Here is a 17,142-nt window from a genome sequence, read left to right as displayed (position 1 = left end):
TCGTCACTTCACCTCTACATTAGAAGATACAAAAATATTTATGATCTGTATGGATGATTGGATCTAAAATTTTATGAGATTTGTTTGTTCAGACATCAAAAATATAGAATTATAGGCTATATTTAGCCTATTTTATAACTGTACGGAATCATCGTAGACTGATCTAAATTTTTTAAGAAGGAAAAAAAAAGATCTATTGTATTCAACCACTAATTTTGTTGGTAGAAAATGCTTCACAACCAAATAGAAAAGATTCATCCCTAGAAGGCATCGTTGAGCATCTCCCTCGATTCTTCATAAACCAGGTTGAAACAAAGACTAATCTTACATTTTGAGCTTGTCAGCGGAGCAGGCGAGCCTGAGTCCCTGACTCGAGCTTGGTTGTGCTTGCTGAGTTAAGCCAGCTCGACTAAATCGCCGTATGAGTTGATTTGACCAGAATTGAGCCCTAAAGGTAGGCGTCGGTCCGACCTGATCCATTCCCCACTCGATGTTTCCATCCTTCGTTCTCACTCCCCTCTCTCTTTTTTTTTTTCTTTCCTTCCTGTACACCGCAGCAAAAGCCATATTAGAACCCTTCTAGGCTTCTACCCTCTCCGCCTGCTATTAGCCATCTGGTTCAAGAAAAACGTCGTTTCTCCAATGGAACCCTCCGCCCTCTTCTCCTATTCCTCCAAACCGGGTCTGCGCGCTGGAGCCTTCGCCCCGGCCTCTTACTCTCGCTTAACTCACCAGCTCCAGCGACAGAAGCCTCTCTTCTTTCCCCTTCCGAACCCGTTTCCTACCAGGACTAGGGAGCGTCGCTTCGCGGCCCTCGTTCCGAGGGCCGCCTCGGAGGTGCTCGACGGTGGGCCGAGCCGAAGTGGAGGAGGAGGGAGGAGAGTCTACCGGCAGTCTCAGGCCGTGAAGGGTTTGCCCTCCGTGCCCGTAAAGGAGATCGCCTCCTTCGTTGCGCCGGCTGGAGCTTTTCTTGCTGTTACCTTCGGTATGCAATCCTTTGATCCTCCCAAGACCTTCCTTTCCCAGTCTTCCTGCTGCCCATCTTGCCGATATCGTCTTCAAGGGTGGGGAGACCGCGCACAAAGTTCTTTATTAGCATAAAACTAGAAATATTATTGCTAATAGCATCAGTTTCTTTCCTTAGAAATCTGGAGCATAAAACTAGAAATATTAGATCTAATAGCATCAGTTTTCTCTCCTTAGAAATCTGTAGTCAGTTTTCTGGGTGTTTCTTAAGTAGTTTTTAGTATGTCTGAAACTTGGAAGAATCTTGCAGTGGAGCTTCTTCACTTGATGCCTTTATGTTGCCATTCCTAATATTTGTGATATAAGAGTGAGGTAGTTGAAAATTTTAATCTTCCAGTCTTATTGTTTTATTGTTTTTGATTCTTTCTTGTGGATCTTACATACCGTGATGTCTCTGCTTATGATTTGTTTATCTTCCTAGCCTCCTGCACCAAAGTGAGTGGAGTTAGTACTTTAGAATATTCTTCAAATGCCAACTAGCAGGTTAGGGCTTCAAGGTAGGCCGCTTACTTGCCCAGAGTTGCCTTTGCTAGGAAGGTATCACCCCATCATAAAGGATTTGTTTTGGATTGAGTGCCAGTTACAAAACATTCTTAACTGTAGCACCATGCCTAAATTCACAGAGCCAATCCTGTATACATGGGAGAAGGCTTGTTGGTTAAGGTTATTCGATACTAGAATAATCATCTTGCTTGGTATTGCAAATTTTTGAAGTCCTTCATTTTATGTGGTGTTTAGGATGCCTGGTTTTGGAACAATTAAACTCATGCTGAATCACGCACATGTGTGCATACAGATACATCCATCATATTGTTTAAAAATCAATCACCATATATTTCTTTAATAATTTGGACTGGCTACTGATTTGCTCATTCAGCTGACAGTCTTATGGAAGGTGGTTGAAAGAATACTTGTGCCAAAACCGAAGTATCCAACTTCTGCGGAGACAGGATCCTCCTTACCTGGAATGAAGTGGTCATTCGCGCCGGGCACCAATTTGCCATCTGGTAATAATTTCAAAGTTGAAAGGGAAACCAGACAGAAGCTCAATGAATTTGCCAAAGAATTGAGGTCATTTAGAAGTGTTGACATGTCAGGTAGTTGCCTAGACTTTTGCTACTTATATCATTAATTATTGATTTATTGTGTACTACTTTCATATGTTTCCAGTCAAAGTGTAGGATGATTGTTTTGGATTGATAGCATGACCCATTTGTGATGATTGTTTAGTTATTTTGCATGCTACATTAGTTAATATGATAAAACTTACTCTATTTTACATTGAACCTACCATGATCTTTGTGTAATTTATTTCTCCTCCTCTACAGAAAGAAATTATTCATTTTCTTTTTCACAAAGAGGTTAGTGGAACTTTACCAAGTTCGTATTTTTGATAGGTCGTAACTTTGGGGATGATGGGCTATTCTTCCTTGCTGAAAGCTTAGGCTACAATCAGGTTGGAGCTTCTGTTTCTTGGTTATAGTCTTAAATTCTGTTTGGCTATTGTAAGTTACATCTTATAAGCTTAAAGAATAGAGAAGTATTTGAAACTGATATGGAGACACTGTTAAATGGGTTATTTGTAACTTGTATGTATCATGCCACCAAATTTCAGAATGCAGAGGAAGTGAACTTTTCTGGCAATGGGATAACAGCAGTTGGATTAAAAGCTTTAGATGGTATTCTTCAAGCAAATACTGTATTAAAAACTTTGAACCTTTCTGGAAATGCCATTGGTGATGAAGGAGCTAAGGTCATTTCTTCCACAAATTTTACTACCTATCATTATTAATATGCATTTTGAAATGTGTACTAGCTTGCTGAATTGCATGAGATTGTCCAAACAGTTTTCATCATCCTTTAACATTGTACTTTTTTGTGGTTATCTCTGTTGTAGAATTATTTTATGGTTTAATTCAATTTTTTAAAAAGTAACTCAAAAAATACCAAATGTACATAAATCTTTATTTCTCCGAGTTCAACATGAATGTCATGATTCAAGTAATGATCAGTAGTAAAAAGTTATTTGCTTGTTTTATCAAGCAGAACCAATCAGACTCAATTTGCAGCCTCTTAATGTGAAATTAGCCGAACATTACCGGCGAAGCAAGGATACATATAGAGAAATAATGGCAGGTAGATATGATTCAGAACAGTTGACTGCCTGCCTCTTCCTTTTATTTTTATGATTTAGACAACCATACTTTCAAATGTCTAAGATACTCTGACGGCTAACGGTGGCATTCATGTTGGCTGATAAAGACAGCCCCGGTCATATTCAGAAACAAAAATAATAACCTGCACAACAAGATATATGATCAATGGTTAATCAACCATCATTTCTTGCACACTTGCACTCGAACTCCAGATAAAACATGGATATTGCAATTGTAATGCATGGAACTATACCTATATAATTGCTTTCTTCATGATGCTTTTGTAGGATATCTTCACTGATTCTTGAACTTAATGAACGTTGTGATTTTTCTTTGCTTTAAATTTCTTCACATGTAAAATAGCAATTCAAATCAATCTGTTCATTTCTCTCTTAGAAAACTAGAAAGCTAGCAACATGCAATTGATACCTACTTATCATCTTGCATCTTTAAAGGTTATCATTACAAATACTTCGTTTCACAAGAACTGAATTTCAGTCAGAAATTTAACACATTGCATGAATGTTTAGCTAATATTCTGCTTTAGCACTAAACTTAGCTCCAGAATTTGCTTTTCAGCTTTCCATGCCACCATTTTTTCTTGACAAAGGCATAATATCCTATGGCATACTCAAAATCAATCAATGCACAAGCCCAGTCAGCACAAGTAACCTTCAATTATAGGGCTTTCCCTTGAGTGAAGATCTGCATAGAAGCTCAAATCTGTCAAATGGAGAACTATGTTCTCTTTGCCACTTTTCTAGGTAATGCAACTAATTTTGTAACCCTGTGCTCTCTATGCCCAATGTCTATTTCGAGGATTTGCAGAGCATGTAGCTAATATTGCAACTAAACTCTAAGCTCATGGTCTAGTCGAATTCTTTAAACAACTCTCTAGGGGAGTCTCTAGCTAGAAATTTGACAGCTAAATGATAATGCTGAAATCTGGATTAACCTTTCTCAAATTAATTCAATAAAAAACATACAGAAATTAGAAGGAAATCTGCATCTAGCTTTCAATTTGTGGCAAGCTTTTTTGCATGGTGCTAATTTGCAATGCACTTGCTGGTGATAATTAACAAAGAAGAGCTCTAGATGAGATAAACATGCATATGATGATAGATCAGCCCCTATATAATTGTAAATAAGTTAGTATGTCAATTTAATGATCAGTCTAATCTTCTACTTATGTAATGGGAAAGCCGCAAGTTCGACAAGCATGTTGGACTCCCATCCGTTCCCAATGTGGTGCTTGTTGCCTGAGAAAGCTAGTAGTCCGGCATGTGCTGGATTCCAGAGCTTCACCTTCAAGGCCTTTCTTACATCATTCCCCACATGAAGCGTGCCGCACTAAAAATGAAATAGAGAAAAAAATCTCTCCCTTGATGTAGCATGCACATAATACATGCCAAACTCTAGTATTTTTAAGGGGTGAGGTAGCACAACTTTTATAAAGCTTTGCAGCTGTTATATGTAATTTTTCAGTAACTATTTTCAAGATATCTTGTTAATGAAGCACTAAAAAGATTATCAAAAATGAAATTTTGTGGAATAATCCAAAGGAATACCTCCTTATGGTCTCTTATAGAACAAAGTTTCCTTAAAACAATTGAAACAGAAAATCAAGGTTTGCAAAACTAGTATCACGACCTATACCGGTTAGGTACAGGATCCTTATGGTACCATACTATATTGCATCAAATATGGTATGTGTAACATTGCCGATCAGCAGACGATACAAGAGGCAAGGGATAAGTAGGCGAAGAGAGAAGGGGAGGAAGGATCTAATGAAGGGGAGGTGAGTCAAGGGGAGGTCGTTGATCGAGGGCAGAAGGTCATCGGTTAGGGGCTGGACGTCGTCGATCGAGGGCCGGAGCTTGTTAATTAGGGATGATCGTTGTCGATCAGGGTCGAGGCTCATTGATCAGGATCGAAGGTCGTCAATGTTGGGCCCAATGTCATTGATCGAGGTCAGAGCTGTTGGCGAGGTTTTCCCTGGTGTTGTTGCTAGAAGATTTTGGGTGAGGGGAGGGGAGAAAAGAGAGCATGGCCGGGAGACATCAAACATCAAGGTGTGGGAAGGGGGGCTTAGGGTTTTATAAATAGGCTAGTTGCAACCTATGCGACCTGGGTCGGAACCATCCATAATCAGGTGGAATCGATCAATCCAGCCCGATTTGGTCTGATTCTGGTCAGTTTCTAACTATGTTTCATTTCTGGTATCCAAATCGTCCTAGTTCCTGGCTATTTTGGTTCAGTAGGCCCCCAAATGCCTGGTTCGGGGTGGTTCAACAGACCTTGCCTAAGACTAATTAGGGAGACTTCAAATTTTGGAGACATGTGAAAACATCGGTTCCTATGGAAGCCACTTGAGATCATATTATTGAAATTGCTTGTAGAAAGGATTGCATCTGTCAATGTATCAAGGAAAGCTGCTACTATATATAATTGAAGGCAACACTAGCTGCTGCTTGGTGCAAGAGAATATTTTAGAGCTGCATCATGCTTGTCTTTAAAGAATTTATGCTGGAAGCTTCTATGATGGAGGTGGAAAGGGACTTGTTGACTAAAATCAAGTGGATACCTTGTTCTGGCATCATCCTGAGTTTCCTTTAGATGGTATAGAGAGAAATTTTGGATACTATTAGCTGGTGGAGTTATTGTCAAGCACGTCAAAAGGGAAATGGTTCCCTTGTAGCTGGATTTATTTAGTGAGAGGTGCGATGAAACTTTTGAGCCTGTTAATGTATTCTTTGTGTGCCTCGGATATGAGCATTTAATTTACATTCTTGTTAGGCTATCTTGGCTGTGACATTTATTGTAAATACTTCATCATATTTCCTTCTCCTTTTTGAAGGTCATCTGCTTCTTCTTCAAGAATTAAATTATTTTGATTCCTTTGATGTAAATCTGTCATTATGTAAAAGATAAGCTATAGAACCAATGAGGTATTTTGACGTTGTTGCATTGTTTGTCTTTTTATCATGCATTAATGATTACCAGTTTTTTTGTCAATTCATTAATCAATCAGGAGGGACTTTAAAGTCTGTACTTGGACCAGCTCTTGCAGCAGTTTATCTTTCAATTCTTATTATTACTTTTTTACCCGTATATGTAGTTTCCAGTTACAGACAATTGTATAAGAGTTGTCAATATTTCTCTGAACTAAATTATTTATATATCATTTTCTTCCGATATTGTTTGCTTAACGTATTCTTTACAATAGTTGCACAATATATGATGTTGCCCAACTTATCCATGGTTTTTTGTTTTGAGAACTATGCTGCTAGCAATAGGTTATTTGCAGAAACTTTTGGTTTGTTGCTTGGCATCTGAGTAATCATTTTAATTACTGAGATTGATTGGATGATGTTTGCAGTGCCTTTCAGACATTTTAATGGGGAATGCAGGTATTCAAAAACTCCAGCTGAACAGCACTGGTCTAGGAGATGAGGTTACTTTGATTCAAGTTTTATAATTTATAGTCATTCATCTTGATTAATGCTGCTTGTTGGTAAAATAATGGTTAATGAATAGTGAAATTTTTGTATGCTTGATACATTTTCTATGCAGGGAGCAAAGGCTATTGCAGAGATGCTGAAAAAGAACTCAACCTTACGTGTTTTAGAACTTAACAACAACATGATTGACTACACTGTAAGGCATTGTTTCCGCCATTTTTTTGAAGATTTTTACTATGACCATGTCCAGCTGCAAACACATGTTTTGTTCTTATATTCTCTTTTATTTGTGAAACTGGAATAGGGATTTGCAAGTATTGCTGGAGCACTCCTTGAAAATAATGCAATTCGGTCAATACATCTCAAGTTAGTGATGTTATACACATATTTCTTATTTCTGTTCATTCAGTGCTTGCTTTATTGCATGTCAGCATCATTGTTGATCAGATTTCAACATGTTTATGGTAGTTCTTTTTAAATGTTTCTGGTACTGCATACCTGTGTTCATTTGCTAACACTTGCATATGACTTTTAACTAGCGGCAACTATGGAGGTGCACTTGGTGCAGCAAGTCTAGCTAAAGGTATTGAAGGGAACAAGTCTTTAAGGGTATATTTTTGTCTTAAACTTTATGCGTCTTCCTCACCTTTGTCCCAAACTTATTCATCTTGCTCACTTCTGTCTCAAACTTTATGCATCTTCCTTTTTTGTAAATTATTTGAAAATCCCATTTTAATTTCTAGATGGACTACAAAGATCCAACAAAATTTCTTGAAATGCTTATGCAATATATGTCATCTGCCGATAGGTAGTTCTGCAAAATGCAAATCCATTAAAGGAGGCAATAATTCGTAAAGCAGATCCTATATAGCATGGTCAAGACTTGATGGTTATAGTTTTGTTTACACTCATTATTGAATTAACAATTTTTTGAATCAGTGAATGCTGCAAAAACTACTATCTACTTCATGCACAATGGACAAGTGAAACTATCTTTTTTGGGTTTAGAGCTTTTCTCTTGGACATCTTACCCTCATGGTGCATATCTTGCACAAAAGCATACTCTTGTTCAAATTTCAACTTCACCATCCTCTCTTTTACACAATACAACCTATATTGTTTGATTTGTTTCCTTTAGTTCTTAGAACCATGCATTCCAAACATTATCCTTTTATTTTCTTCTGATAACACTTTTTAGATTCTATTTTACTGGAGTTTGAATATGATGAACGACTCTAAATATCTGTAGTCAATTATTTTATGAAATACAATGAAATAGTAGTTCTGTAAATATGTGATGACTGACCATTCACACACAATATAGGTATACTCCCTAGATCAAGTTCTGGTTTCAAGCCTAGATGTGGAAGTAGGGACATAACATTGGATTTGGTGATTGATATTTAATAAATCCCTATTATAATTTTGTTGGCGGCAAAGGTCTAGATAACTGATTTGTGGAAGAAGAAATACAAGAAAGCTCCACCAAGACCATCTTAAAGAGTGAGGATACAATTGCAAGGAATTTGCGAGGAACTATGCTTTTTTTTTTTTTTTGTATGCGTGTGTCATACAACCTTAGATAGGAATCACATATGAGCGATTCAACTGGCTATGGCCTATGGTCATCTGTGATCTTCAACATGGTTGATGGGAATTCAGTGATAACTTTGAAATTCTATGGTTGATTTGGAAGTTATCTCACGGACTTATTTGAATTACTAAGCAGGATATCGAAGGAGCCTTTGCTGAAAGCTCAAACAATTGTTGAATGAACTATGCTTAGTAATCTGGTATTGATACAAGAACAGAAACGAACAAATAATATGTTAAACTCTTGTGCATGTGCAGGTTTATAAACTCAGCTGGGCAAAAGTGTGGGTTCTTTATCTGAGACTGTATCTAAAACTATTCTAAATTTCTAATAGTTTATCCAAAGGAAGAATGCAAAAATGTGGGTGATGACATTGTACAGAATCTGAAGGTCGTCCAGTAAGTTTTTACAAGTCTAGGAGGTTAAATTTTGATCAAGTTGGTAGATGTTGATCCTAGAATTTCTAAATTTAATTCAACTGTTCACTGGGTAATGCCTAGTGATGGAAGTCTTATCCAGATGTCCAGGAAAATGCTCGTGGTCCTACGTGTTTGGTCAATTTAGAAAAGTTGAAGTTTGATATCCCATGATTTCAGAATCTTAATGTCAAATTTTCATCAAGTCACTGCCACCATTTGCTGCTTATTCAACATACCATCCATGTTGTTTTTGTTCTTCTTCCCCTAAAATGTTGGCTGGAATCTGATATTTAATCTTTACAAGAGTGTTTATGGATTTTGTCACACAAGTTGATCCCATCTTAATCAGTTTTCCCTTAGTGCATTCTTAGATGGTGTATCTCATATTTCTAGCCTTGTTTCCATATGCATTCATATCCATACTCTCAAATCTACCACAATGATATGCACTTAAGCCCTTTAGAAGACTTTTAAGTTTTAATATGCAATAATGTTATCCATTAAGCATCTCGGGAATTCTGAATTGTGAAAAATGTTTCCTAAAGTCACAAATGCATGGAATTATCACATAATAATGTAGAGGAGCCTTTGGTCAACTGGGTTGGTGCTTTACTTCCTTTTCTGTCGGGTCATCTTTGGCTTTAATTTTTTGGTTGGTGCTTGGCTTCCATTTCTAATTCCACTGTATTCCATATATGCCTTTTCAATTCTTGAGATCATTGTTTTGCATAATTTTCTACCTTAAACAGTTTTTGTGTTCAAACCTATTCCTGTCTCATCAACTTGGTGTAAAACCGATCATTGATTGTGGTAGGAATATCACATATGACTTGGAAAATCTCCTGGTTCTAAAGGTGGACTCACAAACAAAAGCGACATGATCTTCGAAGCAGGATCAAGAAGAGACACTGGATTATTAGGGATTTATGAGGAAGTTGGATGGATGTTATTTTACCAAGCCGAAGACCTAAACTTTAGCTGTCACTAGCTGCAGTTGTGTAATGGGATGAGATGAAAGTAAAAAAAAAAGAAGACATTGTCATTTGCACTAGCTTGAGTAATATTTTGATGTCGCCTTCTAAATGATAGGATGGAATGTTAATCAAAATATGGTGTGGAATGTAAGCTTCAGGAGTTTCTTCCAAAACTACTCCTCTTGGACGTTCTGTCACAGAAAAAGAGAAGATATTCAGTGACCATTTAGATATGAAAGGAAAGACTACTAGGAATTGACAAAGCTAATCATGTAGCAGATGGGACATGTCTTTCGGGCTACAGTTGTTTAAATACCAACCAGTGAAAGTGCACCAGCATGTTTGCTATTTGAGGAAAAGGGAGTGTTATCAATTAAGAAAATGCAGATGCTGCTACGATGAGGATTATTATTAAGTGATCATTTTGTGATCTTTTTTGTTTTTAAAGTTTTCTAGATTCATTGAACGATATTTCTGTGCTTTACAAGATATTAGTTTTTTTACTTGGACTTTTTTTTTTCTTCTTCATCTCCACTCAATTAAGGAGGAGATCTGCAATCTTATTAATTAGCTATAGGAGCATAGCCACAAACAATTTATTTGATCAATGAAAATGAGCCATTTCTGCAATGATTTACTTTAAGCTTATTGTTTCTTTTAGTTTGAAAAGGAAATGTAATTTGCTCTTTTGTTTAATTGATGACTTGCATCACAGAACATATGGCTGAAAATGCTCTTCTTCTTTTCTTTTGTTTTCTTTTCTTCTTTTTCTTCTTCTTCTTCTTCTTCTTCTTTTTTGGCTACCAGGAACTTCACTTGCATGGGAATGATATTGGGAATGAGGGCATACGTGCATTGATGTCGGGTTTATCTGCCCATAGAGGTCTGCCTCCTCCATTTTTACGTGTCAGGATTATTTGATATTTTTGAACCTCTTACTCTATAGGTCTCTCCTGACCTTCATTGTTTTGCAGGAAAAATAACACTTTTAGATATTGGCAACAATGACATTGGTTCCAAAGGTGCTTTCCATGCTGCCGAGTTTATCAAGAAAACCAAATCCTTGCTATGGTTGAACCTTTATATGAATGACATAAGTGACGAGGTACTGTTACATGAGTTGATTTAGTAGCACCTTGTTACCTGCAATAAAGCACTGATTATGTATAGCCTGAGGGATTTGGATGCATTTCATTTTGAGGAAACTAAATTATGTACATATGTACATATATGCTATAACCTGTTCATTTTAGAAGTTGGTTCCTACTGGTGAAAGAGAGCTGCTTCAATGTTTACATGGGTATTTTTTTTTAAGAATTTGATCAGAGCAGTCACAGCATTGCATTTTCAATGATATTCCAAATGCTTCAATGTATATCAGCGTGCACCAATGAAAAATGTTGGATGTTTAGTCCTTTCACTGGCAGGAATCAACTTAAAATGCTTCAGCCTTGAGGCACTCCTCATTGACATCACAATCTACATGATCCAAAATGACTAAAACCATATTTTCAAGTGTTATTATAACTTGTTGCCTATACATCAAATGCTTACAAGATGTATGATTTTTCCACTTATGACAAATCATTTATTTTGGTCTGTGGTTGGGAAAATTGCAGCCACCAGGATTTTGGCTCACGTCTTTTAACATTTAGAACTTGATGAATGGTGTTGATCTTTGGTTTGGATCACCTACTGTGCATTTGGACTTCTGTGTAATGCTTAATGTAGTAAAATGGGAGAACTGGTAGCAAACTGTACATTTTTCACTCTTTTTTAGTAGAAAAACTGAACCAAAAATCCACCTTCAAAGTCATGGCATGCTATATTCAGTTTATGTTTATTTGAAATATATATTAGACATCAAAATTGTCTTTCTTATTTGTGATGCATAACACATATCTTCAACAGGGAGCCGAAAGAATTGCAGATGCTTTGAAGCTGAACCGAACAATAAGTACCATAGATTTGGTGAGATTGCAAAGCATCCTCTAATCAGTCTCATGTTCCTTACTTTATCATAAACTTCTCATACATTGGTAAAATGAATTGGTTTGCTTAGTATTACAGATTGCTGTATCAGCTGTTGGATCCATCTCAAATTACTGATATGTTATCCTTTCTTTTCCTTTCCACCTTTAAGCTGCCACAATCATGAGTGTGCTTCTCTACATCATTTTGCTGCAATTTAATCAAATTATACTCATGCCCAGATGGTGTTCAAATTTTTGTTTGTTTATACGATGGTTTGTTAATTTCTCCAAATACTTTAGTATTTTTTTTGTAACTATTTTTATTTACCACATATTATACTGATCGAACTTAAAAACTTCTACTTGACAAGTTTATAGTGCTTGGGGTGTTTGTTCTTCTTTTTCCACAATACACTATTTTGAGGACCAGTACAAGATAGAAGTTAAAGCACTCTTATATTGCAAAATACCTTTAGGGGGTGTTTGGTTGGGGGGAGTGGAGGTCTGGAATCGGAATAGATGACTCTCATTCTAACCATTTGGTTGGGAGGAGTCCCATTCCGATTTCGATTCCGGGGTGGAATGGGAATGGCTCAGTCTATATAGAACTCAATCTCTACTCTTCTCTATGGATTCAAATTTTCATTCCAATTTCGATTCCGATTCTGATTCCGATTCCGATCACGAACCAAACGCTTCGGGGGATTTGACTATTCCGATTCCGATTTCAAGCCATTCCGATTCCCATTCCCATTCTAATTTCAGTTGCGAACTAAACACCCCCCTAATATATTCAAGCATATAAGTGTTTATGGACAGTCTTTTGTGCTTTCTTTTATCCTTGATTTCGTGGGCACCAATGCTGTTTATGGAGTTTCACTGTTTCATGTTAATATACTTTAAAACAGAGGAGAATATGGTGCCTACAATTTCTATTTCTAAAGGCATCTTTTAGTTCTCTCAGCAAGTCCAAAAATAAAACATTTTGAAATGATTCATGATATGATTTATCTTCATGCTTGGGTAGTCCTCATAAGCTAAGCACTCTGCTTCATATGATTTTTGTGAGACATGGACAGGTGTTGACATCACTGACAAGCGAAGTGAGATGATACTTAATTATTGTGGAAAAAATAGACAGTAGTTTTCCAGTTTATGGGTTCATGTCTCATTGGTAAAGTTGACCAAAATTGGTAATTTGGTATAATACTTGCGTACTGCACAGTTTTGAAGCAGAGTTTGAGATATCTAGCCTTCTGAAAATGAGCATGTTTTTTGTTGATATAAGAACCACTTGCATTTTTTATTCCCATAATGCAGATTGTCCTATGTATTTGCATGTGCAAAGAACAAACTGGAATCAAATGTTATCCTGGAAGAAAGTTATGAAAATAATTTTACAGAAAAAATTTTAGGGAAGTGCTACATGCCCTTGTAGGTGAATAACACCTACTGGCTTGTACAGCATATTCACCAAAATATTGTATGAGTCTCACATGGTTTTCTTGGTGGATCCATGCATCGTAATTTTGAGGCACATGGCACCCATGCATTGTCAACCTATAGTTGCATATAGCTTTAGCATGACTCTTCATGAATGTGTACGTCTCCAGTCAGCTTATAGTTCTGCAGGTGGTTGTGTGGAGGAGATTGGATGAGAATACTTGGTTTACTTGTATATCATGTTTATTCCCATACTCAGTTTTCTTGTTTATCATGTTTATTCCCATATCTTCATTTTTTGACTTCATTATTGTTTCTGTTAAAAAATAGGAATTTAATTGGTATTCTTGAATTACATACCTACTTGTTTCTTTCTCTGAAGTTTTCACACTTTCAGGGTGGTAACAACATTCATGCAAGTGGTGCAAGTGCGATAGCTAGTGTTCTGAAAGATAATTCAACCATCACAACAGTGAGCCATTTATCATGCGGATGTTTTTGTAACTAAGCTCCTTATTTAATGGCCAAATCTGATGCTATTTATTTTCTCAGTTGGAATTAGGCTATAACCCAATAGGACCTGATGGGGCAAAGGCCCTATGTGAAGTTCTCAAGTTCCATGGGAAGATAGAGACACTAAAGCTTGGTTGGTGTCAGGTAACATGTACTTTTAAGGCTCTCTTATTTTATTCAAGTTTTTCTCCTACATGACTCCCTGGATTGTTTTGCAGATAGGACCAAAGGGTGCTGAGTATATTGCCGATTGTTTGAAGTACAATACCACGCTATCTACTTTGGACCTGCGGGCAAATGGACTTGGAGATGATGTACTGATCAATGCTTAATTCTGGTGTAAGTAAATGTGTTTATACATTGTGTGCTTGTCTCATGGATTTTGCTTTGTTTTCCTTCTACAGGGTGCAATATGCTTGGCTCGCAGCTTGAAGATTGTGAACGAAGCTCTGACATCACTTGATTTAGGTTTCAATGAGATAAGAGTATGTTAATTGGCTACCACGCTTTTGAAACTTGCAGCCAGGCTTGCTCACATCACTAGCATCTCTACAATATGAAAATCTTCTGCATGTGGAAACAGGACAAAGGAGCATTTGCTCTCGCACAAGCACTCAAGGCAAATGAAGATCTTGCTGTTACATCCTTGAACCTTGCAAGCAATTTCCTTACCAAATATGGACAGGTTATATTTGTTTCTTTTCTCTAGCCTTGTGAATCTTTAGAACTTGTAGTCATGTATTATATGAATCGATACAGGTTGCTTTGACGGAGGCTCGAGACCATGTTTATGAAATGAGCGAGAAGGAGATCAACATTTACTTTTAGCCGTCATTTACTTGGCATGGCCAATTTGACTGCCTCCAATTTTTTCTTCCTGCGCCACATGGATGCATAATATATGTAGGGCTTATTGCGTTACTAGTTTATTGGGTTTCACTCCTAGTAAATGCATCTGATGAGGTATATGTCAGATCAATTTAATTCTTTAGAGAAGCAAGCGGGAGGGTTCAACGGAGCATGCAGCATGATAGCTGAAGAAAATTTTGATTTGTTTAGCTTCTATTAGATCTGCCTGTAGACAGTGCCAATGCGTGTGCACTACATCTTTCTGAAATTTTAGTTTCATAATGCTGTAAAAGTTACATTTTTGAATTGTTTGAACAATTAATAGTAAATCATTCTTTTGTAGTTTATTACTTAATAGGATTGTTCCTATTCTTGGGCTGAGTGATCTATTCTTAAGCCATAGGTTTATCTTGAATCCCTGTCTCTAATGGTGCTTATCCCTTAATCTGCTTATGAAAAATTTATAGTTAAATCTTATTTAAAAATTGTAAAAACTTTGTCGGCCTGGAATGTCGGGAGATTTTTATGTACCATATCATTGGAAGTGAAATTCTTTGTGCATCATAGGCGACGTAGAAAATTTAATGTGGAGTGTACCGTTTTATTCGATTTGTCCACATAGTTATCATTTTTCAACATGTATTTAATATTTGTAGGTTGATTTTTTGGTTTAAAAATTGTATGATGAAAATATTTTTGTTTTTTAAAAAAATTATGATATCTTATGTTCATATTATGGTATCCTGTGTTTATAATATGTATAGGGTGTTGTAATTTTTTTTTAAAGAATTGAGATATTTTTGTCATTTAAAATTTTCAAACAAAAAAATCGATTTGGAGGTATTAAATACATATTGAAAAATAATTAAACAAAAATATCCCTCATATTATTATAATATCTTAGATTATATTATGATATTATGTTACAGAATATCATAATTTTTTTTAAAAAATAAAAATATTTTTGTTATATAAAATTTTTAAACAAAAAAATTAATCAGCAGGTATTAAATGTAGATTGGAAAGTGATAATTGTATGGACCAATCGGATGAAATGAAATGCATTTTATGTTGGATTTGCTATGTCGTTGGTGGTACACAAAAAATTTTTCATCGTTGAAATTCCTGAGGTGCTCCCCCCGTGTTTTAATCCTATCCGACGAATTGGTTTGAAATCAGGGCAACAGGTATCTGGGTGTCGTTGAAAGCCCTTCCATATCGTGTCTTAAATTTATAAAGTTAGATATGGGACAAAACTTTGACCTAGCAGCCTCACTGTTGACCAAACAACATGAAATCATCACAGCGGGTATCTGTGACAAACGCACGATCTCTCTCATGGAAAGCCTCTCTCTATTCTGTCCTTGGTTTGTCAGTGGATCGGGTTTTGTCCCAGAAGAACAAAATTATGAGATTTTGATCTGGTACTAGGATGCACATATATTTGGCCGCTTTTAGAGGTGGAATTAAAAATGTTGGAATAGTTGGTTGAGTAATTTTGAGGAAAAATGATGGGGTAAATTATTCCACTACTTTATAGAAGTATTTACTCCTGGATTAAGTGGGGGTAAATAGATTAGAAGAACCAATAAGAACTCGTGACATTTGGTTTGAATACGTTACATGCTAGCATCATGAAGGCCCCAAACCTCCACCTGAGAAAATCCTTTATTCCCAGAAAATTTGCAGCATGATTCACACCCATAATTACCTTCTTCCACCAACCAATGGAGATCCAGCCAGTTGATAAGCCAATAGTAGGGGGATTAAATAAACACAAAAATACTGAGATTCACATGACTGTGCCGACGCCTGAAGTTCCAAACATATATGATGAGAGAGCTGCTTCCACTATGGTTCTACTTGTAGCTTGCTAATTTTATCGTCTGATTGAAATGCGAGGACGCCCGGTCTCAGGAGTAAAGAGAGGTTGGCAGCTCGTCCCAACCCTCGAGCAGTCCTCCACTTGATATAATCCATAAAAATTCCCAAAATATTAATTTGCTCAAAAGGAAAAGAATAAAGAATTAAGAAGGAAAACAACAAGGATTGGTTTTTCCGCAATTCTCTACGGGGGCACGGGCGTTTCATCCACCTGCGACGGGGTTAATAGCTATTAAAACAGAACACAATACAGTGGAAGCAAGCTCTGCCTTCAATATCAAGAAAAGGGAAAGAAAAAACAAGGGGTTTTGCTATCGTGCTTTCTAATATTTTGGGGGGAATTTCTGCGTAAAATGAATGGTGCTGATTTCTCTCATTTTAAGCATCATCAACGACAATTGTATAACGACTCCACAATCACAGTATGCTGTCCTATAACCTCATGTGCCCGGATCATGGTTCAAACTGGCACAAACATACCAGATCACACTCTGCACCAAGTTTGTGCTCCTTGTCAAATTGTATTGGGTTCAGAATTGGGACTTCGTCTTTCAATCCTGTGACCAAACCTCGCCCTGGTCGACTAGGTTTCGACTTCTTAGCCTATGGTTGACCACAGGCACCTACTTATGAGTCCAAGTCTCCAAGCCTGGACTTTCTCAGGTCTAATATGGAGCCAGTCGAGCCAAACCAACCCACCGAAAAGCCCTAACCATCAAAAATTTCAACAACAACAATGGTTCAACCAAGTTTGAGAGTGATAATGATTTTTAGAGAGTTTCCACCCTTCTCTGATTTGGGTTGTCTACGTTATCTTTCCTCAATACCCAACTCTTTGCGCAGTCTTTTA

At 36.8% G+C, this 17,142-nt stretch overlaps 1 protein-coding gene across 1 annotated transcript; it reads left to right on the top strand.

Annotated features, from left to right (window-relative positions):
• Positions 1–519: 519 nt before the first annotated feature.
• On the top strand, positions 520–14,763 carry LOC105050291 (uncharacterized). The gene is made up of 17 exons (XM_010930251.4): positions 520–985; positions 1,911–2,123; positions 2,424–2,482; positions 2,642–2,779; positions 6,562–6,636; positions 6,756–6,839; positions 6,948–7,009; positions 7,183–7,252; positions 10,438–10,513; positions 10,605–10,735; positions 11,542–11,601; positions 13,444–13,518; positions 13,599–13,703; positions 13,778–13,873; positions 13,964–14,044; positions 14,143–14,244; positions 14,319–14,763. Exons 1-17 carry the CDS (start codon positions 643–645, stop codon positions 14,385–14,387), a joined length of 1,839 nt encoding a protein of 612 aa, XP_010928553.1. The 5' UTR covers positions 520–642; the 3' UTR covers positions 14,388–14,763.
• Positions 14,764–17,142: the final 2,379 nt, after the last annotated feature.

This window comes from Elaeis guineensis, chromosome 8, assembly GCF_000442705.2.
Source record: "Elaeis guineensis isolate ETL-2024a chromosome 8, EG11, whole genome shotgun sequence".
In the NCBI taxonomy this organism is placed as follows: Eukaryota; Viridiplantae; Streptophyta; class Magnoliopsida; order Arecales; family Arecaceae; genus Elaeis; species Elaeis guineensis.
The sequence above is the reverse complement of the archived record's forward strand: the minus strand, read 5'-3'. Positions and strand labels throughout refer to the sequence as shown.

Coding starts and splice junctions, on each gene's coding strand:
- LOC105050291 (XM_010930251.4), top strand. CDS start 643: ATGGAACCCTCCGCCCTCTTCTCCTATTCCTCCAAACCGGGTCTGCGC. Junction 13,704..13,777: donor TAAAGCTTGGTTGGTGTCAG/GTAACATGTACT, acceptor ATTGTTTTGCAG/ATAGGACCAAAGGGTGCTGA. Junction 14,245..14,318: donor TCCTTACCAAATATGGACAG/GTTATATTTGTT, acceptor GAATCGATACAG/GTTGCTTTGACGGAGGCTCG.